A 27,919-nucleotide genomic window follows, 5' to 3' on the forward strand; every position below is an offset into this window, starting at 1 on the left:
GAGTCCAAAGCTGGAAAAATGCCCCATGATGCAGAACACAGCATGGTCCCAGGGATCAGCCATGACTTTTGTACTTCTGGTCTGCAAGTTAGAGGACGTTTCAACTTCTTCCTCTGCTGGGCTGTGTTATCCAGGTTAAACCTGACAAGAGGTGAGCTGCTTCCTGCAGCTGCTATTTTTGTGGCACGGCTGTGGTTGGGCAGGCAGCATCGGGTTTGACAGCACTTAATGAAATATTACTGAGAGCACACTGCTCTATTTTTAGGTGCCTCGTGCTCATAGCTGGAGGCCAGGATGATGAAGTGTGTCTCAGCATTGGGTTATGTGCCGATGTCTCACATATCGAGCGAATTAAGCTCCTGTAATGAGAGAAATAACTTGGGGGCCCGCTGTTACCTGGGGCAGAGGCACAGCCACCACCAGAGGTCCCCCCTGCCCCACACACAGAGCTCCTGTGGGGTCCCCAGCCCTCCACGGGAATCTCCTTGGGAAAACAACACTTTCTCAGCACTTCTGCATCTTACAGGAAAGTGAGTACATCTCGGAGTTGTAGTGATGTGAAACATGCAGCTTGAGACACTAGAATTACTGCATAGTTTGCATTAACATTGGGTTAATGCCTGTTCATCCAACTGCTGCATCATACTTGTTTAATGCCAAGGAAGATGGGAATATTGTCTGGCATTTGTCTGGTGCCCGGTGCCAATAAGCTTTGAAAACTCAGGGAACGTTTCTGAAGGCCAAAAGAACCCATTCTGTGTGTCCTTGACTATTGCAGTGCCAAAGATCTGGGGCACCCGCACTGCGGCTCTCAGCTGAGGCTCTACAACTCCAACAAACGCCTCTGTGCTTTCCAAGGTCTTCCCAAACCATTTAAAATCAGATTTATGTTATTGTTCTGCTTGCACTGGAGAGCGCTGGGGGACACTGTGAGCATCAGGAGCAGAGGAAGGAGGTGAGGAGAAGCCATATCTGTGGCCTAAGAGAAGATGGTTGAAGGTGTGAGATCTGGTGGGGAGGCACTACTTCTGTAAGTCCAGGATAGTTTTGTTTCATTTTTACCTCTAAAGAAATGAAACAGCTGTGGTCCTTTGTGGATTGTGGTCCTGGCTGTGTGGTGAGCTCAGAGGAGAGCACACAGCAGTGCTAACAGTGGGTCACCCATGCAGGTCCTTGAACACATGCACTGAGGACAAATTGTGATCGAATGCAGTGTTGCTGCTGCCCTAAGAAATAATCTTAATGCTAGTCTTTGTGTAAAAGTACACTGTGCTGAGCAGTATGAAGTCTCCCAAATAAAAATTTGGAAGGGAGGGAAAGTCAAAATGAGAGTTGTGCTCCCTGGAGAGGTTTTTCATCTCTTTTCCAAAGAGGCAGAATGCAGCTAGCATGCCAAAATATGTTAGCAATAAGCGGTGATTTGCAGATGGGAGAGAAAAATTTATGAAGTATTTTGAGAAACCACTGTCACAACAGAGACACTTAATTCAGCTGAAATCTAATCCTGGTTTTCGATTTCCTTTTGCTGTGCAAGCCTCCTGGTGCTCTGCTCAGCTGCATCGCAGGTACTTCTGGGGGTGAAAAAGTAGTTGACTACTTGAATGATGAAAGACAGAATCTCATGTCCACAAAACAAATGAGAGCCTGTAGGCTGACGAATGCAGATTACTGCAGCAGGATGGGTATTGAAACTGCACACACCAAATATCTATTTGTACCTGTGCATGGGTCCAGCAGCTGCAATGAGGTATAATTTTGAAGCTCTTAATTGGATGAATAATACCTGACAACGAACTATCAGCACGTGCAACAGGTGTGTTGCTGCAGAGTGTAGAATAATGTTTGGTCATTTGTAGCTGAAAGAGAAACTCTTTTCCACTATGACTACAAACCTCCTGAGGCATTTGTAAGGGGAAGTGAGGAACTGGGCTGATAGAAGTCGTAGTTAAAAATGTTTTTTCACTCTCTTGCCCTTGAAACTTTTCTGTTCTTAGAGAATAAGACAGAATGTGCAGATTGGTAGTAGAAAAACTGATTGAAACTTGGAAACTGAAATCCTATGAAAAGCCTGTAATACCCAGTCAAAAATGCTTGGAATCAAAGACACAGCCTTCTCATAGCACACACATAGCTTGAGTGCAGCATGGGAGGAAGGGCAGTGCACCCACAACCAGAGAAAATGATTCTGACCCAGAAGTGTCAACAACACCTGAGACTGAGAAGGAAATGGTGAAAGATGAATTTCAAAAGCATAGAAGATTTTCTGCTATTTAGTTAAGCAAAGTACCATAAATCAGTGAAAGACAAATGAATGCCTTGTATGTTGTTGCCTACAAGTGCCAGTACAAGATTTTAAAGTCCCTTTTTTTTTTTTTTTTTTTTTTTGTTTTTTATTTGGAGATTAAACTTAGAGGATAAAGACCTGTAATTGTTCACAGTGTGATTTCATCTCCTGTTTAAAATAAATCGGTTCTCTTTTAAAATGTCAGGTCAAATTGTCTAAGTGCCTGCTAAACTGCTTTTATGTGAATTTGACTCTTCTGATTTTACCTGTAATTGATACCAGTTACATAATACTGAAGTTTTACCTGAAAGTAACAGATTCCCTTCCTCTCCCTCTCCCCCAGTATCATTCTTGACAGTGGGGAAAAATGCAATGAGGCCATCTCTAACTGTTTGTGCTGTAGTATGCAGTATTCCCTTGGGCCTTCCTCCCCGTAGAATACAGATATAATGAGCAGAATGGATGTAACTTCAGTGATGAGGTGGGAAACAGATTTTTCCTGTTAGACTACAGCTTTGTAGGCCACAAAGAAGGGGTTTGCCAACTGTGTTTGTGTGTATGTAGTACAGGCGATTTTCTAGCTGCTAGAAAATGCCTACTGTCAATAACTTGTCAGATTACTGGATGAGGAGCACACAATAAGCATCTGTACCATATCCAGTTACTTCTGCTTTCCTTTTACATTTTTAGTTTAAATGAAGAATAATTAATGAAAAAAAAAGGAGCAACAGAAAGGTTTGAAAATAATCTTCTTTAATTTCTTTCTTGTCACTGTGTAGAAAGGTGGCAGAATTCACCTTTCTCTGTGGTCTGTGGCTAAGTTCCTGGTTTCCTTTTCCATCAGAAATGAACAGTATCTGTAGCTACTCAGAAAATAAATAAAGATGATGCCAGATATGTCCCACTGGCAGTTGGCTGCGGGTGTGACCTGTTTTTCTGATAACATCACGTCTCTTCAAATAGTTCAGTCTCAAAGGCATAATCTGTGAAAGCCACAGAAAACCTGATAATCCTCAGCAGACAGGCAAAAGCTAGTGCGAGACAGCCCCGGGTCCAGACTTCTCAGAGAATTGCGGCGGGGTGTTGGCTTTAATTTATTTATTTCTTCATTCCTTTGTAATCTAATCCAAACCACTGGTATGGAAGCGAACGCATTTTTGTCCCCGCTTTGGGTCGGAGCGACCCCGGGGCCTCCAGCATTGCGGAGAGCGGCACCGCCGCCCGTTCAGCACTGCGGACAGCTCCGCCCCCCGGCGCGCACCGCACGGGTCGGGCTGGGGCCGCCCTGGGGCCGTTGCTTGTTTCCATGATCTCCCTCCCTCTGTGCTGGAGTGGCTGCAAATGCAACATAGGATCATAGAATCATAGAATTGCAAGGTTGGAAACAACCTGCAAGATCATCTAGTCCAACCGTCCTCCCATCACCACTGCTACCACAAGCATTAAACCAGATCTTGTAGCTCCGCATCCAGGCGCCTCATCCACTGCCAGGGACGGCGACTCCACCACCTCCCTGCGCAGCCATTCCAGCGTCTGACCACTCTCTGAGAGAAAAAGTCCTTCCTTATGTCTAATCTAAACCTTCTTTGCGGCCTTTCCTCAGTCCTCTTTGTTGCCTGGGAGAAGAGGCCAAGCCCCTCCCCATCGCAACCTCCCTTCAGGAAGATGTGAGTGCAGTAGGGTCTCCTCTGAGCCTCCTCTTCTCCAGACTAAACAATTCCAGCTCCCTCAGCTGCTCCTCATAAGACTTGTACTCCAGACCCCTCACCAGTTTTGTTGCCCTTCTCTAGACACGTTCCAGGGCCTCAAAGTCTTTTTTGTAGTGAGGAGCCCAAAACTGAAGAAAGTACTCAAGTTGCAGCCAAACACATAAAACAAATACGCATCAAACACAAGATTTCTACTTTGCCTCAAAGAGCTTCCTGGAGAATGAAAATCATGTCAGTTCAAGCCCGTGTCAGTATCCGGTACGTAATATTTGTTCTCTTGTGTTCAGAACAAAATGGCAATGAGCACAAAGTGAAATGCAGCAGCTTCTGTCTGAACACAAGGAAATACTTTTACAGCATGAAGGTGACTGAGCGCTGACACACGTTGCTCAAGTTCTGGAGTTTCCCTTCTTGGAGATATTGGAACACCACCTGATGTGGACCTGGGCAGCTCACTGCAGGTAGCTGTGCTCAGGCGCCATGTTGGGCAGGTGACATTCAGAGGTGCCTTCCAGCCTCAGCCATTCTTTGATTCTGCAAAGCAATAGGTGGGAGCTGGAGCAAATTAGCTGGCATGGAGCATATTAAATCAGAGATAATATAGACAGCTGCAAAGAAATGTTTGCAAGTCATTGTGTTCTTAATTAAGACTCTTATCTGACTGAATTTCTTGTAACCTTGGGAGTTTGGGCTGCAATTAAAAAAAAAAAATGGTTCTACTTAGTATGAATTAGCAGATAATTTACTTAGCTTATTATTGGAGGAGGGAGTAAAATAGAAGATAAAATATACTGGTATTTGATTTCTTCATAAAAGTTTTTATTATTCTTTTTAATAATCATGCATATACAGCTTTGCTGGGTTCCACTGCTTATCTTGTGCGTACATCACCTTCTGTACTACAAACTCAAAATAACTATTCTGATGCAGGTTTGATAGTAAAACCCATGACTGCTTACAGTGTCCAGAGCTGAAGTGGCTTTTTTATTGAATCATAAAATGCACGTTGTGTCGCTGCTCGTAGTGTGGGGGCAAACATCTCTCCAGAAAATCAACGGTTCAGACCACTCTCATCACAAAATGCAAACTTCTGTAAATGGAAAAGAAGGGGAAAAAAAATAACAGCCATGCTGTTACCACGTGCTGCTCACCAACAGTTTTTTAACTCTTTAATAGCAGTTTGCTTTCCTTGCAGCTATTCCCAACCTTTTAATAGATGTTATTTCATCCAAACGAGAATCAGCGTTTAAATATATTTTCCCTTGTTTTGTATTGGTTACCTTTCTCTGCAGTGGTCTGCAGTGTAGATTGAGAGTTAAGGAATGTGTCCATTTTTGGAAAAAGTCTTGGGCAATGGCATGTCTTTCAAACTTAAAGTGCTTTATTAGAAGTTGTTGCCCTTGTGGCTTAGGAAAAAGATGTCCTGAATGCAATTATGTGTAATGTTATTAATCACACAGTTATAATATTGTGTATTTATAAACTGTGTCACCTTTAGCCAAAGTGATCTTGGATTTCTATGCTGTAAAGCAGTGAAGCAAAAAAAAGGTCTGCAGTCAAATCTAGTCTCCATTCACAGCAGGTTTAAAACTTCTTCTGAGCCCAATCCGCAGGCCCTGCATCTGGCAGATATCTGGATGTTGGGATTTTGTACGTTATTATTGAAGGAGCTCTGACCTTTTGGTCCTGGGAAGTTGTCTCATTGTTCCCAGTTGCAGCATAGATTGTACAGATGTTAATTTTGCTTATTTTGAATGCTGAACAACGCCTGTGCTTCAGAGGTGAGGCTTGCACGTTTCCTGCCATATCCTGTCTGAAAGGATTTTGCAGCATGCTTTGGTTAAAAGACTGATACAAAAGGGGGAAGTGGCAGAACCAAGTGACATCAAATGCGTTTTCCTGCCCAGCCCCATAGCAGAAGGCACACAGAGAAAAATGTAGGTGTTTCTCTTCTCCCTAGCACTGACTCCCTTAGCTATCCAGCAGAACTGTGGCTATGATATCCTACACTTCAGTGCCATTTAAGCTTTAATTACTGCTCTGTTGCAGGTCTCGCACTCTGACCTAGTGACATAAACCATGGAGCTTTTTAGTTCTCACTAGATCAGAGCAAATCAGTGCCTGCCCCTGAGCTTAGTGTCCCTTGGAGCAGCTCTAACAACTGTCTGAAGGTGGTGCACGAGGAAAGGAGGCCAGGTTCATGAAACCTGCTGTCTGGGACATTCCTCACCACAGCACAGCCCTCCATCTCCCATTTCTCCTCCTGTTCTGTTATTCCCTCCCTCACTCTCTGCTTTCTCCATTCCCCCTGCTCACGGCTTCCCCTGTGTGCAGCTGTGAATGTTTTCTGTGTTGAGTATAGCATAAGTACACTAAATATTCCTCTCACCTCAAGCCATCTCTCTTGGCTGAAAAGGGGACCCTCAACTGCTGCTCTGCCCTTTTTTCTTCCCTTTGGATCCTTTCTTGTTTTGTTCCTTCCTTCTAGCTGCTTAAACAATACAAACCAACCCTGCCCTTCTGTCTTGCTTAAAATAGGAAAATACCCTATAATGCACTGACAAAATTGGAGTTCCATGTTTAGGTAACCAAAAACAGTTCCAACTTTCCAAATGGAATTCATGCTTTGTCTGACACCAAGTGCAGGACAGCTCTGCTGGGAGGGACGTATTTGAGAAAAATGCTGTTCTTCTGGAAAGTGGAATGGCATCTATAAGCATGATTTAGTAATCCTGTTGTTTTGCCCTTGTTCAAGCTAAATATTTCTGCCATTGGTTTTCTCCGTGGCTAATTTGTTTCCAAGAGTAAATATTAAACTATTAGCAGGAATTGTTCAAGTATGCCCCAGTAATCCAGTCTTAAATAGGTGTGGATGGAGGGGATGCACAGAACGAGCTGGGACTGTACAAATAGGTTTTTACCTCTGGCAGTAACCAAGCAGTATTAGCAATAGGGCAGTAGTTTGTTTAGGTGAATCTTCCATGAGCTAATGTAATTTGTGGTGATTAGCAAAGTGATCTCCAGAGCCAAATGGAAAGCGTGACTTGCTTCAATTCTTACAAATCTGTTATTCTATATTGCAGAGAAGCTCAGAGACATTAACTGTGATAAATGAATTAATACACTACGTTGTACATATTTTAAATCAAAGCACTCTGTAGCAACATACTGATCCCCTTGCCAAAAAAAAAACCTTATAATTTTGTTCCAGAAGGTCAAATAGAGAATTATTCTTTCTGTTTGTCTAGCATGGATTAGTAGAGCCCGCATGGCAAAATGAATCCAAAACAAAGAGGTTTACGAAATAAGAGCTTGTTTTACTTGATATGAAGGCAGTAAAATGGAAAGGAAAGGTCTTCTTGGGAAGAGACAGAGTGTTGAATTCTTTCTGCCCCCGCAAACCCGGTTTGGTTGGTAATCCTTCCACATCAGTGCAGTACCTCTAAAGCTGCACTCTTTTGGCCCAGTGAATTATTAAGGTTTGGCTCTAAAACTGGAACAAAATATGTCTGTAACTTCTGGACATTTGTAGGTACCCAAATGCAAGGGATCCCTGAGCTGAAGTCAGTGTTTGTCCTCTGTTGTACGCCAACACTGGTTACAAATCACAGTTTGCTTACATAGGAGCAGTGAGAAGACAGCAGAGGTGAAGGGAAGTACCAAATTCCTTAAGCAAGTGCAATCCTGACAAGCAGCTCCTTGAGTTTACATAGGTACACGTAGAAGGAAGAGGAGCATTTCTACAGGGAGCATTGTCTTGTGTCTACAAGGCTGCTTTCATCAATCCATGAACAGCAAAAGGGAGAAGGAGCTGTATTTGATAAACATTTACCAAGTGATTTCTGTATAATGTAAAAATGCAAATCTTTGCATTTGCTGTTGAATAACGTAGATGGAAATGTAATTAAAGATCAGGAAGACAGATCAACCACTGGAAAGAAAAGGGCTTAATTAGAAATCAAATATTGGATGATTTTGTGGGAAACATTAACGCTGATGTGGGCTATAAGAAAGCATTTAAAATTAAGTGAATATGGAAACAAATGTTATTTTCAATTCTTTTAATTCACTCCAGACAATTTTAGCCCTTTGCTATGTAAGTGAGTCTACACAAAGCTTCTGGACCAGCACGACGTTTATCTTCTGAATGGGCATTTTATATAGAAATAGTTCCTGCGATGTGTTTGTATTTATCTGTGTACACAACATCATCGTTCCAGATTGCTCTGTGTGCATCTAACACTCTTACAAGTAATTTCCCCCGGGGCTTTTTAGTGCTGTGTTTCAAAAGGACACTCTCAGTTTGGTTTTGCTGGTGGTAGCAGAAGGCTGATAGGTTTCTTTATGTGCATCTATTGAATGTTGACTATCGATGCGGTGAGTCAGTTTGATACATTTCAGTTGAGTAGTGGCAAGATCAATTCAAAAATGATCTCAGTTGATGACAAAATGTCTAACGAGACATTTCTGAACCGTAATTGTGTGGGAATAGTCAGTGGGGACACGCTGCTGGGGTGAAGCACAGCTATGCCAGCAGACTTCTGGAACAGGGGGAGGCTTTGGAGTGATGTCTTCCAACAGGTTTACCATGTTTGGTATTGATGATGCTTAAAAACAGCAAGTTTGATTTAGAACTTGGGGCGTTCCAACTGACGTGCTGTTGTTGTTTAATTTCTCTGTCTATCAGTTGTGTGGGAGGTATGGCTTCAACTAAGGGTTGTGTGAGAACAGGATTTCCCTAGGGTAACTAGCTTTGCTTGCTGCAGTTAATTATATTTTGATGTTACCAAAGCAGAGGAAAAATATGTACAAAGTCTAAGTAATAAACAATGGAGTCGTGATTACTAGGACCAGCAGGAATTCAATACATAAAATATATGTAATAGAAACATATTAGTATGTAGGGAGAACCCTGTTAGAACAGCCAGAGCCAAATCCATCAAAGTGTGTTAGTGGCTATAGCGATAGCACAATGTGACAGCATCCCTTTAATGGTGTGCATTACACGAGAACAGTGTAGCTCTCCACATATGTTCAGCTTATATTCTCCTGAAGTGGAGGGTATTTATTTCTGCTCCTAAAATAAATTTCCAGGTGAATTATACTAGGAAAGCGTACTTTTACCTGAATAAATACTAACAATTTTAGCTATTTCTTTCACTGCTGCAAATCTAAGCAGTGAAATAGCAAACATTGTTCTGGTCTTCATGAGGTTCTAAATCTCTCTCAATAACTACATTTTTTGAGCCAGCTTGACTGCTTACGCATATGAAGTAACTTGTTAGGGTCAGCTCAAGTTCATCAGTAAGATGTATGTGACATTTTAGGAGGGCGAATGCGCTGAACGGTTCTGCCAAAGGAATATATTTAAGGAAAAAGCCCATCTTATCTTAGGTAATTTCTCTGAAAGTGGGGAATTATTTCACATTGGAAGGAAAGCCATTGCAATTTGAGCAGAGACAAAGGCGGCGCAGCGGAGAGTCGCCTCCTTGGGGGTGATTCATTCCCCATCTGCTCCACGCTCTGCAGAGGTAAGCCCAGGCCTCAAGGGCGCTGCTCTTGAGAGAAGATTTGGCAGCTCTGCCTACTGCTGAACGGCGTGGCGTGCCTCCAGCAGCATGCCCCACATTGTGGCTGTGTTAAATCCACAGCAAGAAGCGTAGGGCACGGCGCAGAGCGGCGGAATGGTAAAAGCTGATGAGATCAGCTGGCACCTGCATGGCAGAACTGAACCCAGATCGACTTTGTATGAATAGCATTCTAGGAGCTCTGAGTACTTTTGAAAAGGTCTTAATTTTAGCATTAAGGTGATGTATTAACTTTCCATACAGGAATTATCAAATCTTAGTCATAACTTGAATTTGTTAAGTGTAAATTACTATGTGGTTGGTTGACCTCTTAATGCTGTCTATCCATTTTTCCTTTGGTCAAATTCCAAGAACAAATTACTTTATAAAATCAGCTTGATACAGCCTGGCTGTCAATTTTTCTATTAAAAATGATCACGCATTATTTCTCTGTGCCATTAATGCGCAGCAGAGAATCATTTTCAAAATGAGTTCTTGCACAACTGGGTGCTAATACTAATAGTTCTGTGAGCAGAGCCTTCCCTGAGGTAATAACTTTTTTTCTTAAACATATTAAGGTAGAGTTTTCTGATGTATTTGGCCATTGTTTTGTTTGAGAATTGATATTGTGGATATTGGATATGAAATTATCACCTAATTTGCCATGTTCAGTAATGCTTATCAAGAATACTCCATCACAAATGATGTGGGTTATAATGATGTAAATGTAGGCACAGACTTGCTCTATCTGCTCCACACCATGCATATACCCAGCCTGGGGCACGTGGGGTCCCTGTTGCACCCTGGGGTCCGGCCGTGTGGAGGGCAACCCTGGACAAATTGCTTCCCATCAGCAACAGATGCCTTCCTGAAACATTGCAACAGTGGTTTGCATTGGGCCTCAGGCTGGGATTCGCTGAGTGACTTCTGTCCAATATCTACACCATGCTGGGGCTGCCAAGATAATCAAGCCTAAGACACTTTTAATTTAACTATGCGGTATGGATGAGGTCTGTTTGGTATTTGGAATCCACTGTTAGGCTGGGGCTCCTGTCTTCTCATTTCCTTCTTGCGTTGGGTGTCCTTGGGATTTCTTGTGTTGCCACTAATTGCTTTTGGCCATTTCCTTCTTAGGCTTTGTCCACGGTGAGGCCCAACAAATAGATGTTTAATGGACATGGAGTGATATTCTAAGGGAAGAAGTTCCTTCTTTTCTGCTTCTGACAGTATTTGAGGTGGCTGCCCCCACCCCTCACTGCTCCCCTGCCTCTGAAGCCCCTGCCATGATGTGCCTCCTGCACGTGGTACTCCAAAGCTTCCATTTCCTACCCATTCCTGTAGTTAAACAGTGAATTTTGAAAGATTTCCCCATTACTTTGTTCTGGTCTTATGCTCTTTTGTACAGTAACATTTTGTTCATTGTGTCCAGGGCTCCAAAAACTGTACTTGGGCTGGCAGCGCAAACTCTTGGTTTTCTCCTTAAGGAGCTGATCAAGAGTTTCACCAACACACTGGTTGTCCACTTTATTCCTCTTGACTGATGCTTAACCTTTTCTTCATTGTTGGCTCCTGCCAGTTTGGGGTGGTTTTATCTTTTTTAACATCTTATCCTTTCACTTGCATCCCATGCTGTGCATTGGGGTTTGCACAGAGCTGAGTTACCTGCTGAGTTAGCTGTGTGGGCTCTCAGCCCACCTGCTTGTGGGACAGCTGTTATTTAGGGCACACCTGGATCTCTCTAATTGTCCCTCATTGGAGACATTTAATTAAGCAAAGTTCCTCTTGTTGGAGCAGGGCAGTGTTGGTCCTGGGCAGTTAATATCAGGAGAAACGTGGGTGCAAGAGTAATGCTGTAGCATGTTTTATGTGGCATTTTACTGCTGTGTCTAATAATGCATTCTTCACATCTTGTGCAGCAGTCGTGTTACTTCGTTATTTTAGAATTTAGAAGCTTTTGTTTTACAAGCTGACTGGTGTTTCCAGTTCCTCATTACGGTGCTGGTTTAATTGTATTACTCCTCTCATTGTCAGACTGAATATGGCCATTCAGCTAGAAAAAATGCTGCTAGAATAATGTAAATGGTTGAGCTTTGGTCTTTCCAAGGTATTTAAAATTCTATTGCTGTTCCCATAAGCCACAGACAGCAGTGGGTTGTTTTTCATGGGCAGACAGTACATCCTTCTCTTGGGGCTTTTACGGGCGGATTGTATAAAATGATAACGCAACGAATGGGGCATCTGCCATATTCCATCAGCTGCCTAAATCTGCTGTTTCAGACAGGAATTCAATACAATAGAATATGTTTCAAACAGATTTTCAGGTGCATGGAATTTCAAGAGTGTTCTTGACGCATTTGCAGTGGGATAGCTTTAAAGACATTCGTGTTGCTTCAGCAAGGATGTAGCTAAAATGCTTTCAAACCACCTTCAAAATAATAAAATGACTTTGGTACTCTGAGGAGATAAGAAAAATATCATGTTATTATATTTGATCATGATGTTGTCCAGAAGTCTTAGATATTGTAATGCCTGTTGGATGAAGTATTACCATTTTAGTGAAGAGCAGAAGGAACATCTTGTTCTAAAGAGCACTTTGGGGATAGAAAGGAAGAGAAAGCTTTGCATGCAGGAATAAGATCCTTCCTGGTGATTTTATTTTTAAATGAAACAAGTGCAGTGGTGAAACATAAGTAGGTTATCATGTGATAACACTTTACATGCTAACTGCATGGTATATTTGTGCAATGCAGAGCTGTTTATCCTAACTTGCAAAAGCCTGCTGCATGCATTCCTGGAAATTCAGCAGCCCAGAGAGCTCATTACTTAAATTTTATTCTGTGTATAATTTGCAAACTTGGAATGACGAAAACCCAAAGATTGAGTCTTGAAGCCAAGTTTCAGTAACAGCCTTTGCACCTGAAAGGAAAATGCAGCATGGATGTGCTATGGAGAAATCAGCAGTTTGTGGTGATGCAGAGCAGTAAAAATTCTAATTCTGTAGACAGCAGCACTGGAAGTCCCAGTGTGCCTTCTTGCCTTCTTGGTGTCCATTTGCCCATTTTGATGCATCTCTTACTGATGGTAAGATATGTTCTGCCTTTTGCTCTGAGATCTCTCCTCCCTTTCCCATTTCTCAGCTTTCTTCAATCTGTCTGAAAAAATCCCCCAGAACAACAGACCTTGAGTGGGACATTAGTCATCTCTAGGACAGCATGGTAGGAATCTGTGAGGCTCAGGAGAGCTTAGATGTTGCACATAGAAATCGCACAGAAATCCAGCATGTTTCATCCCATACATTGAGCTGCTCAGTGCATCTGCAGGAACTTCTTTGAATCATAAAATCATAGAATTGCTTGGGTTGGAAGGGACCCCAAGGATCGTCAAGTTCCAACCCCCTGCCACAGGCAGGGCCACCAACCTCCAGATGTTGTACTGGACCAGGTTGCTCCATCCAACCTGGACTTTGATGAAACAGATCCTTTTGTGACCTTAACCAGAATGGGAGGAAACTTGGCAGCTGGTGCTCAGACGCTGCTTGTGACCTTTCTTTCAGGACAGACTCTTGCTCCCTCACGGAGAAAGCTTTGTGAAGACACTGATCTCCTGCAAATGCAAGCTTGAATCAAAATGTTATTAGATATCCTCAAACCTGACCTGGCGCGGTAAAAATATCCCCAGGTTTCTTAGCTCACTTCTCAAGAGGAGGTTTAATGATCTAGAAAATTAAGAATAGTCGTATTTTTCAATGTGGAGATATTCCAATTTTAGATGCCCATACTTTGTTTCCCTGGTAGCCTTCAGCATAAGCGTGGATCTGTATTTCTGAGCACTGTGTGGCATAGCTGTCCTTTCAGCCTTTGGGAGGGCATTTCTGCCATGCCCCATGTTTTAGTCCTGGCTCTCGGCTGAACAGAAAAGCTTTATTTCGTGTGCTAGGGGTCACGCAGAGCAGAAGAACTGGGTTTCTGTGTAATCATGCCAAAGAAATTAGAGACTGTTACTGCATCCCGCTCAGTGCAGCAGAAGAATGCCAGCCCCACTGGCTTTCAATGAATGCATTTTCTAGCATCACTGAAGGGCATTATTTGGATCTTCTACAGCGTCACTGTCTTTTGTCTTAAGCCTTTGCTGTACGCTGTAACTCTTGGGTGATGGAAAAGTTGGTGCCAGCAACGTGAGAGGTCCTGAGAACTGGTAGAATCTGGCCAGGCGCTCAAACCTCACTGCACATAAAGCATTATTGCATCAACGTGGCCATAAAACTCTATTAAAAGGGAAGTAGGTTGGTAGAAAGTGCTCGTTTGGAGCACGCCAGGATGAATCATGTCTGGGCAGGCTTGCTTCAGCCTGTGTCTTGCTTTATTCTCAGCTGTGGCTCTTCAAAGAGGGGTTTTTTTTTTACTATTATTAAATTATGCAAGTCTAGACTCAATATACAGTTGGGTTAAAAGTCATTTTTATCACATTCTCATGCTTTTCTTCTGTTTCCCCCTAAGTTAAGATTTAAAAGGAACTTGAGCTGAAATTTGATAGCACGGCTGCATAGGGTTCACCCTTGGTGAGCAGCACCTCGTGCTTGAGATTGGTGATTCCTGTTAAACTTCATTTAAAGCCTACAAGTGCGTGAGGTTTGAGAATTAACCTCGGTGTGGCCAAGTGGAAGATGTAGTTATATTTTAATAGAATTACTTATGACTGAGTAGTAATTTATAATTGCCTGCGTGAGATGTTTTCCCATTCCATGTAACCTGCATGGAGTGCAAAACACAAACACGCTTCTTTTTTGTATTTCCTCCCTCTTTGGCATTGAAAGTTGACGCCGAATCACGGAAAGGATTGGATAAATGTGCATGTTAGAAGAAGGAAAATAGACTTTGCATTAAACTTCCTGGTTTCTCTGGCTGAAATACATATGACCTTTTTGCTGAAATAAGTCCTGAAGAGAACTAGTGTGAATAACATTCACACAGTGCTGAAATGCCTGTGTTATTTCCCTTGCTTTAATGTGGCAATCATCTCCGCTGTTACAAGCACCTCATGTCCAACTCTGTGTACAAATGCAGCCACAGTGCTCTGTTCAAATGCAGCAGAAAATGAAAAGGAGATGTGTGGCAAATCCTTAGAGCAGTGCTCTTGCTGCAGGTACTGCAAGGTCACTCATTCCCCCACCAGCTGCTTTGCAATAAGGATGAGTTCCCCTGCCCATGGTTTGACTTCTAGGGGTCAGGACAGAAACAGCTGAGCAACAACACAACGAGAATGCATTTTATTTCTTTATTCTGCTCTACATTTTGCTGCAGCCACGTCTTGACTTTCTTCTCTGCTACCCGAGATCTGGAAGAACACTGGAAATCCAGCATTTACAGTCTAACTCTGGCCCATAAGCCAGATAGGAGATAGGACAACGCCAGAAGAGATTTGGCTATGAAAATATAGGGCCAATTCAATAGATTAGGGGGAAAGTACCTATTGGAAGTATCTATCTATGGGGAAGTTATCTATTTGAAATAACGTAAAGAGTTTACATTTCATAATTTCTCTTTATTGTGGAAATATTTTATGCAAATATTCGGGGCAGGGAGATGTTACCAGATGGAAATGCAATAGTTGTGGAATTCTTCCTGGCACTTTTGACAGCATATATAATGCTGAATGGCTTTATGCTAATGCTGTGCCCTGGAATTCATATTTTATAACTACTTTGAAATTCAAATTAAAGAGGTTTTGAAACTGAAAACCTCGCCCTCTAAGATATACAGTAGTATGCAGAGAAGCATTTAGCTGTGTTGGCTCCTGAGTATTGTCATGGCAGTGTGTAAGAGGATGATTATGGTGTGAAATGTGAGCTGGAAATCTCCAAATGCCACCTGTGCTGCAGGGATGTTCTGCTCTGCTGGGCGAGCGCCATGAAGCTCTCGAGCTTTTGAAGAACATCACTTCTTTCCAAGGGGGAAAGCATTTAGGATCTGAGGAATGTGTAAATAGCACCAAATTAATGCTTTGGGCAGTTAGCAGTGCCCTGGTTGCGCATGGGATGCACTCACTACAATCCTGCTGTGGGGTTGGGGTCTGGGCTATCAGCTGACCTTTGATGTGGAGTATTGCAGCAGCAAAATATCAAGATAGCAAGGATCTGATTTCTTACCAGCTACACCTCATGTGAGTTACTGATAAGGTGAAGTTTTATGCGGTCGTAGAAAGAGAGAACAGCTGCAGGAAAGCCACAAGGCAGCAGTGCTTTGCCCACTCACAGCTCTGCCCATTCCCACATCTCTCCATCGTCGTACATAAAACACCAGTTCCTCAATGTGTGCGGTCGGATCTGTTTGAGAATGATTTACACCCTCACATAAAAGCTGCTCAAGCTAGCTGGGTTTATTTGGTGACTGCAGTCGGTTTCCCTGTAACTTAATGGTATTTAATCCTGCCCTGTTGGCCTCTGCAGCTCTTGTTGTGTCCTGGCCCCTTGCTTGCAGTGCTGCTCCAGCTCTGGCGTAGCAACAAGCCTAAATCCTCAGTGTTTAAAATAAAGACTGTGATAGCCCAAAAAGTGGAAATCTATACGTGCTGTCCCACAGAGCAAAGTGGAAGTCTGAAATGTGCTGAAGGTGATCCAAAACTGGAGAGGTGTTCAGCCATCGTGATGAGTTGCAATGCGTAACCTGCTAATGTAGCGCCACATCATGGCTGGATCCTCAGTTTAATTTCCAAAGCAGTTCTTTCACTGATGTATGAGGGGGTACAACATGCTGACAATGTTAATGTCCACTGTGTGCACAGTTTGCTGTTTCTGTGCTGTGCAGTCCTTTCATTCACCTCCGTGAGCGTGCAAAACGAGGAGCTGGCAGAAAGGAAAGTATGTAGAAGTGAGAGGAGCCGTCTAATATTCACCCATATTGCAGCACAGATTTTCCAATTACATCTTAGAAATTGTTCCGCTGGAGCTGTGAACTCCATGGGCCAGAAGCAGAACTTGTACAAACTGCTTCCAAGTAGAGGCATGGTCTATGAGAGAACATGCTCTGAGTTTGTATTTTATTAATGGTCTTAACAGTGGAAAAAGCTGGAAGTCCCATTTAAGTTGATTCATTGCAAGTAATTTTTTAACAGAATATAATTAGTGTGTTCTCTGCCGGTCTGCAGAGCAGGAGGAAGGAGTCTTTGCAGAATCCCTCATTGCTGAACCAGTGACTTTCCACATCAGAAATCTTAGGACAAAGGCAGAATTCCTAAATAGCTCAGGTACCAATGGAAGAACTGACATACCCTGTCATTTTGTGGGTAACTGGACATTTTTCATAGGATTTTTCAGAGCAAAACTGTAATTTCACACATCTGACCAACCTCAGCTAGGCAGGAAGGCATCATGCTGCATCTGACACATCTGAGGTAAATTAAGGATCGCCATCTGGCAGACAGATTCCCTTAAATTTGTTCTCCCTTTTTAATTAAAATAGGCTTTAATTAAAAGCAGACATGTCAAGAAGTGCTGAACATCAATTATTTTAGTGACAACAGTTTCCAATTTGGGATGGGCACGTGCATCAGGGAGGGATTTTCTCTTGGGTAATGTCATAGCAGCTCAGGCCAGCACAGAAATAGCTGTCTTTCCCTTAGCGTTCATTAACATAATTCATGATATTATCAGTGAGCATTGACCAGGACCCAAAGTAAACAGAACATTAGGGATATTAGTAGTAAGAAACCAACCAGTAGTAAGAAACGTGTGGTAATGTTGGATGTTGAGGAGACTTTGTTCCTTTGGCTTTGATCGATGTAGAGATGCTCAAAGACGTTTTTGGATGTGCCCTCTTTCATCTTGATCTCAACTGCTCCATCAGGTTGGATATAGGAAGGGGTTTTGCACTGGAGCAGGGTGCAAATAGAAAGCTCCCCAGGGCCACGGTCAGAGCCCTGACCTGCTGGAGCACAGGGAGCGTCCAGACAACGTTCTGAGACACGTGGTCTGATTTTTGGTGGTGCTGTGTGAAGCCAGGAGTTGGACTTGGTGATCCCTATGTGTCCCTTCCAACTCGGGATGGCCTATGATTCTGATTTCCCAAGCTTGCTGCACTGTGGCCATCACAGCATTAATTCATTGCGCTGAGCAAGGAGAGGGTAAATCAAAAGATGGGCCAAGGCTGACTGGGAAGGGATGTTTTTAAGGCAAGTGCTGAATGCCTTGGGCAGTTAGCAGTTTGTTTCAGCAATTCCCTTTCTCAAAAAAGAGAATCCTCTTGAGAAAGAAAGACTGAAATATTCTCGGTTCCATAATAAGTTTAATTATTGTTGGTAGCACCAGGGTCACGAAAGAAAATGACCTAGATATTATAGTTTGGAAGCAAGTTTTTAACAGCTGGCAGATGGGATTTATTCATTCATAAAATGCTGATTTATATCATTTGGGGGGGGGGAATGGCAGAAAATGTGAAAATCCAATTCATTCAGCAAGTATTTTGGTGCAAAAATCAGACCTACTAGTGAGAGGGGGAGATTATGGTTGTTAAAAGCAAAGCTATTACAGTTCAATCTTCATCATGCACTGACAAGGTTTGAACATGGAGTTATATTAATTCAAATGACCCTCAGAGCTCAGCCATCTTCCCTGTTCCTCCTCTTGTGCAAATAATATTTTGTGCTCTCATTTTTGGAGAGAGAAGCCGACGAAAAGGCCGAGCAGAAGTAGTTCACTGTTTGAAATTATTTTCTGCTTAGTTACTTTGGGCCTTCAGAGTACTGAAGTATTTAAATGCCAGTGGAAATTTTACCTTGTGTATTCGATTTCCTTTGTACCTGCTGTTCTCAGAGCTTTGCTCTCAGGCTGTGTGCTTCCATACTGAGGGTTGAGCTCAGGGTGAGTGCTGGGCTCAGGACAGGGCAGCCGAGGCCCAGGGGAGCCTTGTGCTCAGGCAGGACACCGATGTCATCTGCTTGAAGCAAGGGACACGCAGCTGGGATCCAGTCCCAGATTCTCTGTTGTGTGGAGTTCCAGAATCTCTACATTCGAGCCATGTCCATATGACTTGGAGAGCTGCAAGAGAGCACGGGATATGTGCTTGTCCCACAGCAATCCTGAGCCTGGCAAATACAACAGGTTTTATAAAAACAATTGGCTGTGTCTGGTAGATGCCTTATTTGGGAAGCCAATAAATGCAGGATGATACAGGAAGGGTTTGCAGAGATCACTCTGGTGGATTGGTATCTCTCTCCTTGGTGCACTAATGCTCAGGGCTGTTTGTTTTGCTTGCTGTCTGTTAGGCAGATTGGCAGCACTGCTGTAGTAGGTGCCCCACCTGCTCAGCAGTCCACCTCTGCACTTGTGGGTGAGTCCTTCTCATGTGTTTCATAATCCTCCAACATTCCTGTGTGGATCAGAGATAAGAGATGGCATTTCTGAAATCTGAGGAGTCTAAGAAAATCAATTATTTGTCACCAGGGTTTCTTTGATGTTGGGATGCTCTGAGGTCTTTGCACCTTCTCTAAAAAAAAACAACAACCAACAGTACAAAGCTATTTTTGTTGATATATTGGATCTCTTTTTTCCTTTCTTTTATAAAGTTCTGAAATATAGGACATGAGTCAGTGGTGTTGGAAACCAGTGAGGATATCTGTCTTGTTGAGCAGTCTGACAAGATGACTCAGACAGCGAGACACGGTTATGTCAGAACAGAGTGAGCAAAAGGCATCCATCTTGTCATTGTTACTCAGGAAAGAAGTATTTTGTGTCATCAAATTATGCTTTTTGAAGAACTCTGGAATCCATTTGCCAGGTGCAGGCCTTGGAAACCACTTCTGCAGCCCATTTCTCATTCACTCTCCTTCCGTCAGGGCTCACCTCATCCTCCACCTCCCCATACAAACATCTTCTCCCCCTGCACCCATCCCATGCAGGTGCATTTCCAGGGGAGTAGGGCTTCTGGATCCCAATCTGTGAGAACCACAGGAAGGAATTTGGATTTGCCAAGGGACAAGTTATCACTTTATACCGCAATGCTTCTGCTGTCAGTTACCAGAAAGTTTGGTAGCCATAATTAAAGTATGCAGAAACAGAAGTGGATGGTTATTCAGGGAGGCTGGGATTTTATCCTGCTAGCATGTCTTCATTATGTGTACGTGTTTACCTTTTCTTTGGTTTCTGTCCCCAGAATATCCCTATTTTCATTGTGATTGATGATTGAAAAGTTTGGGGTTTGGTACTAAAGACACAACACATGAGAACAAGTGGTGAGTTTGGCTCAGATGCCCTTTCAGTAAGCCAAAATGCCTTCTTTAAATTGCCTGGAAAACAGAAAATCATGAAAACCTCATGGAAGTGAGATTGGTGGAAATAGTGCACAAGCAGAACGGGGTTGAAGGTAGGATGATAAAACTCTTTCCTTTCAGACCTGAGAGCCCAGTGCCCTCGTCCCCAGTTTGGTGGTCTTTCAGAGAAACCCAACTTTGCCAACAGCTGGTAGACAGCTGAACAAACTGCACTTAAGTATGTGAGATGATGTGTGAGCCCTTCTGTTGGTGATTGGTGTGACCACTTATGATCTGGCTGATCTTAGAGGTCTTTTCCAACCTTGGTGATCCTGTGATTCTCCGTGCAGTTTGGTAACTAGAACAGAGAAACTAGAACTGGAAATGATTGCTTCTACAGCTTATAGAATGTCTCCTTCAGTCAGTCACTTAAAAAAGCTGAATTTTGAAGAACAGCTGGTTTTGGAGTTCATCAAACTGGGTAAAGGGATGGACACAGTGTGGGGAAGGGGAAGGTGCAGTGAACCTCTCTGATCCTAGACATGAAACCTAGAAAAATGTTTCCACAATGATACTGAAATCTTAATAACCTGTCAAACGCGCTGCTCAGAAGACATTTGGAATGAAAAATAGCTCCAAGATTTCCAGCCGAACAATGCGCAGTTCATTATACATCCATCAGAAGCCAAACTGAAAGTTAATTTAGCTCTCTGATGAAAGCCAGAACCTACTTCTCAACAGTGGAGATAAAAGCTGGTAGTGTCAGTGATGACTTCCTCGCTGCCCTCATGTGTGAGGAGCAGAGTGGTGCCCTGGCATGCCCATGGAGCTGCTCAGACCTTCCAGTGGCACATGGGGAGGGCAGCTGAAATTTGTGTTATATACAACCAGATGGGTTGGCTCCAGGTGTTCCTCCCCTTGTTTTGGGGCAAGATGATGTGGTCGTGGAAATATTCTCTGCTTTCCTTAGAAGGAGCAGGTTTGCTTCCAGCAGGTATGTTTTGGAAGACCCTCTATTAAGGAAAAGAGAAATTTTAGATGGTTTCAAGCAAAAGATAGAAGTAGACACAGCTCCTTGGTTATCCTAGTAAGAATAGCAGGAGATCCCTGAATGCTTCAGTGCAGTGAGCCACTAAGATAACATTTGCAAAGGGAATCCTTAACGAGGTGGTAGGGACACATCAGTGGCTTCCCTTGTCTTGTAATTAAAAGCTGCTATCTCTAAAGTCTTTGGCAGAGAGCAAATTAGGAGGAACCCAGGACAGGAAAGAGCCATTACTCTTTAAACACGAGGTTACCATCTTGAAATGCACAAGTACTTAATTAGGATGTAGAAGCTAATTTAACAAAACAGGGAAAGCTTAAATTAAAGTGCTTTAACTGCAGATGAAACCAGATATAGATATATTTTTAAACTCCTGAAAATGCATAAATACAAGTTTAACACTGAGGCAGTATTTATTCATGAACACCCAGCTCCCAAGGGTTGCTCTGGGAGGAGATGGAGTCGGTCACCCCAAGCAGCATGGCTCAGCGTGGGGCTGCCTGCACCTCCCCATGCCAAGGGGCAGAGAACCAGGGCAGGGCTTCCCCTTTCCCTTATGCCTTCTCCCCATCAGCTTCTCAGTTTCATTTCCCCAGCTCACCGCTCTTTATTTGTGCACGTGGTACACAGAGGTGGTTAAACATACGATCAAATCTCTTATTACAGGGCTTGTAGAAAAGAGCAAATTAAGGGTTTGTGCTTCACGTTGCGTGTGAATGGCAGATAGAGCCTGCCTTGGGCTCTCTCTCCCTTTGTAATAAAGGCATTGGAGTAAGTCACTGTTGTAGCTCTGGTGCAGTGTTAGGTGCAGTACGTGCTGTATTTCAGAGGTAAACTACAGCCAGTGATGACTCATCTCCACTGCAGCAATAATTACAGCTCAGTCAAAAGAGATGTAACAGAATTAATTCAAGAATGTTTAGCCCGAAGGCATCTGACAGCGTTCAGAAAACGTGTGAAGTATGTTTTCTTTGGGTAACTTTTAGAAAGAAGCATTTCTGTGCATTGACTAACCCGTGTGCAATGACTAAAGAAAACCTCCCACAGCCGAGCCTGAGATCTCAGAGTACCCCAACACCTCCCAGAACAGCCGGGGGAAGTGGGCAACACCAGGTGCATTTTGCTGAGGGCAATTAATTAAGCTCTGGTCCTGGCGTGCACCTGGGTCCCACAGAGGAAGGGGAGCAGCTAATTGCTGTTCCCTCTCTTGGGGGCACCCCAGCAGCTCTGATCCTCATGGGCAGATCTCTTTCCCCCAGACACGTTCCCACTCCTCCAGATAGGTTTCACTCCCATTTCCTTGGGCAGATAGCCCTAAATCCATCCCGGTGCAGGTCCAAAATAAGACCTGAATGAGGACGGGCAGCTCGTACAGCACGATTGTGGGCAAGGCCAATAAGTCCTTGATTTGCCTTCAGAAGGTCCATCAGGAAAGCCATTGGCCCAGGCCAGTCCTGCCTAATGCAGTGTCACCACAGTTGATCATCTTGATGATGCCTGAGCTTCCCCACACCACCTTTTCAGCTGCATGGTCCCTCTTTGACCCTTTCCCAGAGCCCTGGGGTGTGCAACAAACCTCCCATCATTGTGTGCCATAGGAGAAGGAGGAGGAGGCTGTCCCTGGGTGTCACATGGGCTGTGTTTCCCAACTCCTTTACTGCTTTTAATGGGATTTGCCATTCTCTGACCATGAGCACAAGTGGCAGCCTGGGGTGGGCTCTGCCTGCAGACCTGATACAACTGTTTTATGAGCACAATTGTCTGATATCTACAAAAGCCTCAGCTCTCTGCTACGTGTTTTTGTGCTAGATACTTCCTGTTTCCTACTTCAGTTGGTTGATAACTGCCTTAGCTTTGCTTTTCAGTGAAAGGATCTTAATTACACAATAGACGGAGCACAAAGCCTTGTCTCAGCAGCCTCCTGACAGTGGAAATTGGTGATAAAATGCATTAAAGCCTTCACTGGTATTGTTTACACATTTACAACAGTGGTTGTGCTCTGCAGTGATAGAAAAGGCAGTAAATAAAAGCTGTTAGGATCATTCTGTTCATTATCATCTGATTTTGTAGCCTTTGGTGCCTTAACCATCTGTGCATAAAGCTGACCGATATCACCTGTAATTCGTGGAAAGAATTACTCTTAATTCTCCTGACTGGAGAATTAAAAGCTTGATCTGACTCAGAGAGCCCACCAGGCTCATGTGCAGAAACTGTCTTTAAATTGGTTAAATTGGAGGTGCTTTCCCCCAGACACCTTCCTGGCTGAAGGCAGGAGCAGGCAGAGAAGGAGAGGTGAAGCCTCCATCCATGCCCTGACAGACCATAATTCTTTGTCATTGCAGCCCCATCCGTGGGTCTGTTTTATGGCTGATGAAGGAGATCTGATGGCTCTAATTCATTGATGTGACGTGGATTTAACCGTCGTACTTTCCATCCTCAGTGAATCAGCCTGATAATAAAATCGCTTGGATGCCGATTTATTTATTTAACCCATTTAACCACACTCCCTGCTGCCTTATTCTTCCCTGCAAACGTGTATTCCCAGGGAATGGTGCATATGTATAAAGGAAACCAGAAAGGGGGCTGAAATCTGCAGAGCTATGTGAAGTGCATTTTAGCTTTACCTTTCACACAGTCAATCATGCCTTTAAGTGCAGAAATTGTTATAGACCAGGCAGGGGCAGACAGTATCTCTAAATGCTCTCAGTTCTGTGGTATTTTATGAAAAAGCAATGTCTTGCTAGTCATCGTAAGGAATGTGGAGACAGACTTTAAGGAGTTTATTTTAGCAGTTATGCATTTAAATCGTTCCATTAGAGTGGACTTGCTCTCCTCTCTGCTGATAACAATCAGTCTTAAGAGAGCAATGTGGGCTCTTCGAGGAATTATTTTTGCCATTTCAGAGCTTAATCTGCTCCTCACTTTTAGGAAAACAATGATTTTATAGGAACGAAGCTGTCCAGATTAACTTTTGTGGCCACATACATATTTTCTGTTATTGCCATGTGATGTTATCATCTATTATTACAGATTTACTGAACAAATGAATTAGCAGCAACCTGCTCTGGCCCTGAAGGCACCACACAAATCCAAACTTGTTGATGCTGCCTTTCCTTGCTCTCTCCCAGCCAGCACCAGCAGGCTGTGAGTGGCTCTTCTGAGCATAAGAGGGTTTGTGACATTCTTCTGTAATGGCTTTCGTCCACGTGTGATAACAGTGGGCCCTGAAATAGGAAAAGGCTTTTTGCGTCCAAAGCATTTGGTTCTACATCCATTTTTTAAGGCCTTAAGAGAAATTTAAAGTTGGAATACTCAGATCCTTTCACAATAGTTCATGCGGCCCTAAAAATATTAATGCATCAAACGTACCTCTAAGAAGACCTCAGAAGTCTAAAGCAAGAATCACTACAGAGAAGGGCAATATTTGCAGGGCTCTGAATCATAGAGTCATAGAGTCATAGGATGGCTTGGGTTGGAAGGGACCCCAGCATCATCAAGTTCCAACCCCTCTGCCACAGGTGGAGCAAGTCTTGATGCCGGAGATGGGCTGCATTCCCCATGTTCTCCTTAGGACCCCAAATCTTCTGGACTGATTATTAAAGAACAAGCATCTGTGAACCCTCTGAACTCATCATCACCACCCACCATTGTGGTTTTCATCGGGATTTAATTCAAATAATCGGTGGCCAGGTGCCCAAGCAAGAATAACTTGGTGGCATTGAGTCAGCACAGAGCACACATCCCTGTGTGCACATACAGATGTACTCAAACCCTGCCAGTCTCCCAAGCCGTTTCCCTCTCCCCTCCGTTCCCAGAGGCGTCTTTAAGTCATTTAAAACTCTCAGTGCACGTGAAGGAGTTTGTGCAGCGTTAGCCAGTACACGTGTTAAGGAATAGCTGTCTGAGCTTGTTTGTGCCCTGGAGATGCATATTTCTGCAGAGCCAAAGGAAACAGCACCCAATTCTTAAGACTTTGGGGCTCCAGCAATTTGGGGAATGCTAATTATGCCTCTGAGTGCTGTGCATCCAGAAAATGCTCTAATTGCAGGTCCTTTCTCAAGCCTCATTTCCCTGTGCCTGGCAGCATGAGCTTTCAGACCGGGATTTTGATGAGCTCTCTGCACTTCTTGCGTGACACAGCTTGTCTTAAAACCAAACGAAGGTGAACCTGCAGGTTTACAGCGCTTCCCAGGAGGTTTGTTCCAGATTCAGAGGTCTTTTTTTGGAAAGCTGCTGTTCGTGGATGTGGAAACCAGAGCAACCTTTGCCACTGCAGCGTTCAGGGCTCAGATACTTTCCTCTGCCTCTTCTGCCCATGGCTGGTTGGCTCTATTGGTGGCCTGTCTGTCCCATCCAAAGCATCCCTTTGTCTTCTGCTGCTCTCCATTGGGGTTAAACAAGGCATGACTCTTTCCTCCATTCATCTATGTAACCTATTAGTGTTGTTACTCTTTGAATTATCCTAATTTTATCTTTCTACGAAAGGAGCTCTTTAGAAAACATATTTATTTTCAAGTGTCTCTACCTTTTGACTCGTAGTTCTAATTACAAATAATGACTTGATGGGGCGTGTTAAAACGATCATCCTGCTGAGTGAATTGCAGGGCTCGAAAAATAAAGAGCTTTCACATCACCTGCAGCAATTTCAGGGAAATAAAGGGTAGAACTGCATTAAATGATCATTTTCATCACCGTAAGACACAAGGTGGTTTCCTCTGTACTCTCCCAACAATGTATTCGTGTCAAATGCTGTCAGCTTCACTGCTTTCTCCGTGATTTAACATTGCCCAACCCCAGCTCAAAGTATTGAATGATGTTATTCTATCATTATTAGTTTTTTAAAAACGAGGGCTCTCGTTTCAGATGAGATGCCAGGAAATGTGCTGACCTTTAAAGAAGAAGGATTAAGGCAGGACAGCTTTGATACCTTTGCTTGGCTTGGCTAGATAAGCTGCAAAATAAGACATGGTCTTGTCTGCCAGGGGTGATATAGCATCATAGAATCACCAAGGTTGGAAAAGAGGGTCAGGTTCTTCCACTGGGGCACATTGCTGCTGAGCAAAGAAGGAAAGAGGAGACTGAGGAAAAGGAAGAAAGAGAGGAAAGAAGGTATATTCAAACAGTTAGGACTTTTTGTTGCCAACTCGCTTTGCTTTTCAGACCAATTTGTTACGAGTTGCACTGAGATGGAGGGCATGCTTTAAATCAGTCTGGTGGTTTTGCCAAGATCTTTATTTAAAGCCTTACCCCTTAAATTATACAGCAGTTACCTGACAGAAAGATGATTGAGTTAATGAGGAATTATTACAATATTCTTGATTGGAGGAATTAGAAAACAACACCTCACTCTGCCCTTGGGAGAGCTGGCTGTTTCATTAGCAATTAATAGGAAAAAAATAGACACTGTGAGAGCTGCAAATCAGCGTGAATGATAGAAACCAGGGAGAGGTGGGCTCAAATATGTTTTTAGATATATTTAAAACCTGGCAATGCTCATCTGAAAAGGTTCTCTGTCTGCTGCACATGGAGAAATGGAAACAGCGCGCTGCTCCTTTCCCTCCTCCCCAGCGATAGAAAAAAGTCATTACTGTGAAGATCATTTCTCTCTCTGAACAGATATCGTACTGTTTGTGGAAGTTCTTCCACTACCTTTCCCAGGTGGAGCTGGGGCACTTAGGGTAATCTGCAGGCAGCCTTTTATCTGATGTTATTTAATGGCCATTGCTGAATGGAAGCTGCTCAGTGCCGACGTGAAGGCGGCTGCCTGCAGAGAGGTGGGAGTGTTGGGAGTCCACAGCACTGGGGCAAAAGGCAGCTGTGGAAGGTGTTGGTCAGCATTTTGTCCTTGCTACAGCAAGAGCATCCCCTGCCCGTTGCACAGGGAAGGCAGCTCCTTCCACCGCAGCTTCTGCCACACGTGCAGCTTTTAATCAGGAGATGTGTAATCGCGTTTAATGAACGCTGCTGCATTCAGTGATGGCATGGAAATTGTAAATTGAGGAGTTGAGTACAGGTTGAACCTTGAGCTATTGAGTGCAGTGGTTTTGCAGATTATTTTTGGAGTCCAGCTGGATTTACTGGGCTGTAAAGTCGATCAGGGCAGCAGTGTGGGTTAATGAGACGGTCCTCAGCTGGGCTCATCCATCCCCACCTGTGTGTGGTTGGGAGCAAAAGAGCTGATTGGTGCTGATGGTAAGAGAGCTGTAGGTTGTGATGAGTTGTGCTCCCCTCTGAAATACTGAGGGCTTTAGAGGGTGGTTTGGCATCCCAGAGTAGAGGATTAACCTTGGAGTGCTGGGTTGGCTTGGAATGGTTGGAGGCTTCACCATGGGAAATGAGTGCATCTGGAGATCTCAGGTAGGATTTTGGGTTTCTGCTTTCAGCTCAGCCTCCCTGCTCTGGGTTGCATCCTTTGTCTGCTGCTCTTTGTGGGCAGGTTCTGCCTTCCTTGCCCAGTGCATTGATGTGAAGCAGCGTGCCTCTGTGCAGGCTGTGTATCTTGTGAGAGATTAAAGGTGAAAACCCCTTCCAAATTCACATTTATAACCTATATGCAATAATGCTGAACTGCACAAGTGCCCTGGAGCTCAGTGCAAGCATGTGTGCTCTTTTGGGATCAGGCATGCTTGAGGATGTGGGGAAAAAATGAAGACTCCCTGTGCTTGGTCCCCAGCACCCATTGGGGTGGGTAATGCCTGCATGAGAGCTCAGTGGTTGAATGGCTGTGATTATAGGCCATGGCTTGGAAACAGCTCATCAAAAGTGGTCTTTTGACTTGTGTTTCCTTTTCCAGTTCTTATTGTCTTTGCTCTTCGTTGTTTCCAGTTTCCTTAGACAGAAATGTGGCTTTTGACTGCAAATAATTATTGTGGATTTTAAGAGGTGCAGGAGCTAGAATGTGGAAATCAAAGCTGTGTAATCCCTCAGACTCTTAAGAAAGGATCCTGTTGGGACAGAAGGGTGCAACTCAGCACCATTTTAATGTACAAGTTACTTTAGAAGCAAGCCAGGAACCCACGGTCATGCCTGGGCCTGATGTGTATGATGAGGAAACTAACTTCATTCCCCAAAG

General features: G+C 43.6%; 1 protein-coding gene across 3 annotated transcripts in view; it reads left to right on the forward strand.

Annotated features, from left to right (window-relative positions):
- SCHIP1 (schwannomin interacting protein 1) overlaps positions 1-27,919 on the forward strand; it is a 113,860-nt gene that overhangs the window by 36,496 nt on the left and 49,445 nt on the right. The window contains exon 1 of one of the 3 annotated variants that reach the window (XM_048954420.1): positions 27,128-27,204. The exons of the other annotated variants lie outside the window; for them this stretch is intronic. Within the exon in view, the coding sequence (XP_048810377.1) occupies positions 27,157-27,204 (48 nt within the window). The 5' untranslated portion in view covers positions 27,128-27,156. Of the gene's footprint in view, positions 1-27,127; positions 27,205-27,919 lie in introns of those variants that run through there. 3 annotated transcript variants of the gene reach the window in all.

Source organism: Lagopus muta, chromosome 9 (assembly GCF_023343835.1).
Source record: "Lagopus muta isolate bLagMut1 chromosome 9, bLagMut1 primary, whole genome shotgun sequence".
Lineage (NCBI taxonomy): Eukaryota > Metazoa > Chordata > Aves > Galliformes > Phasianidae > Lagopus > Lagopus muta.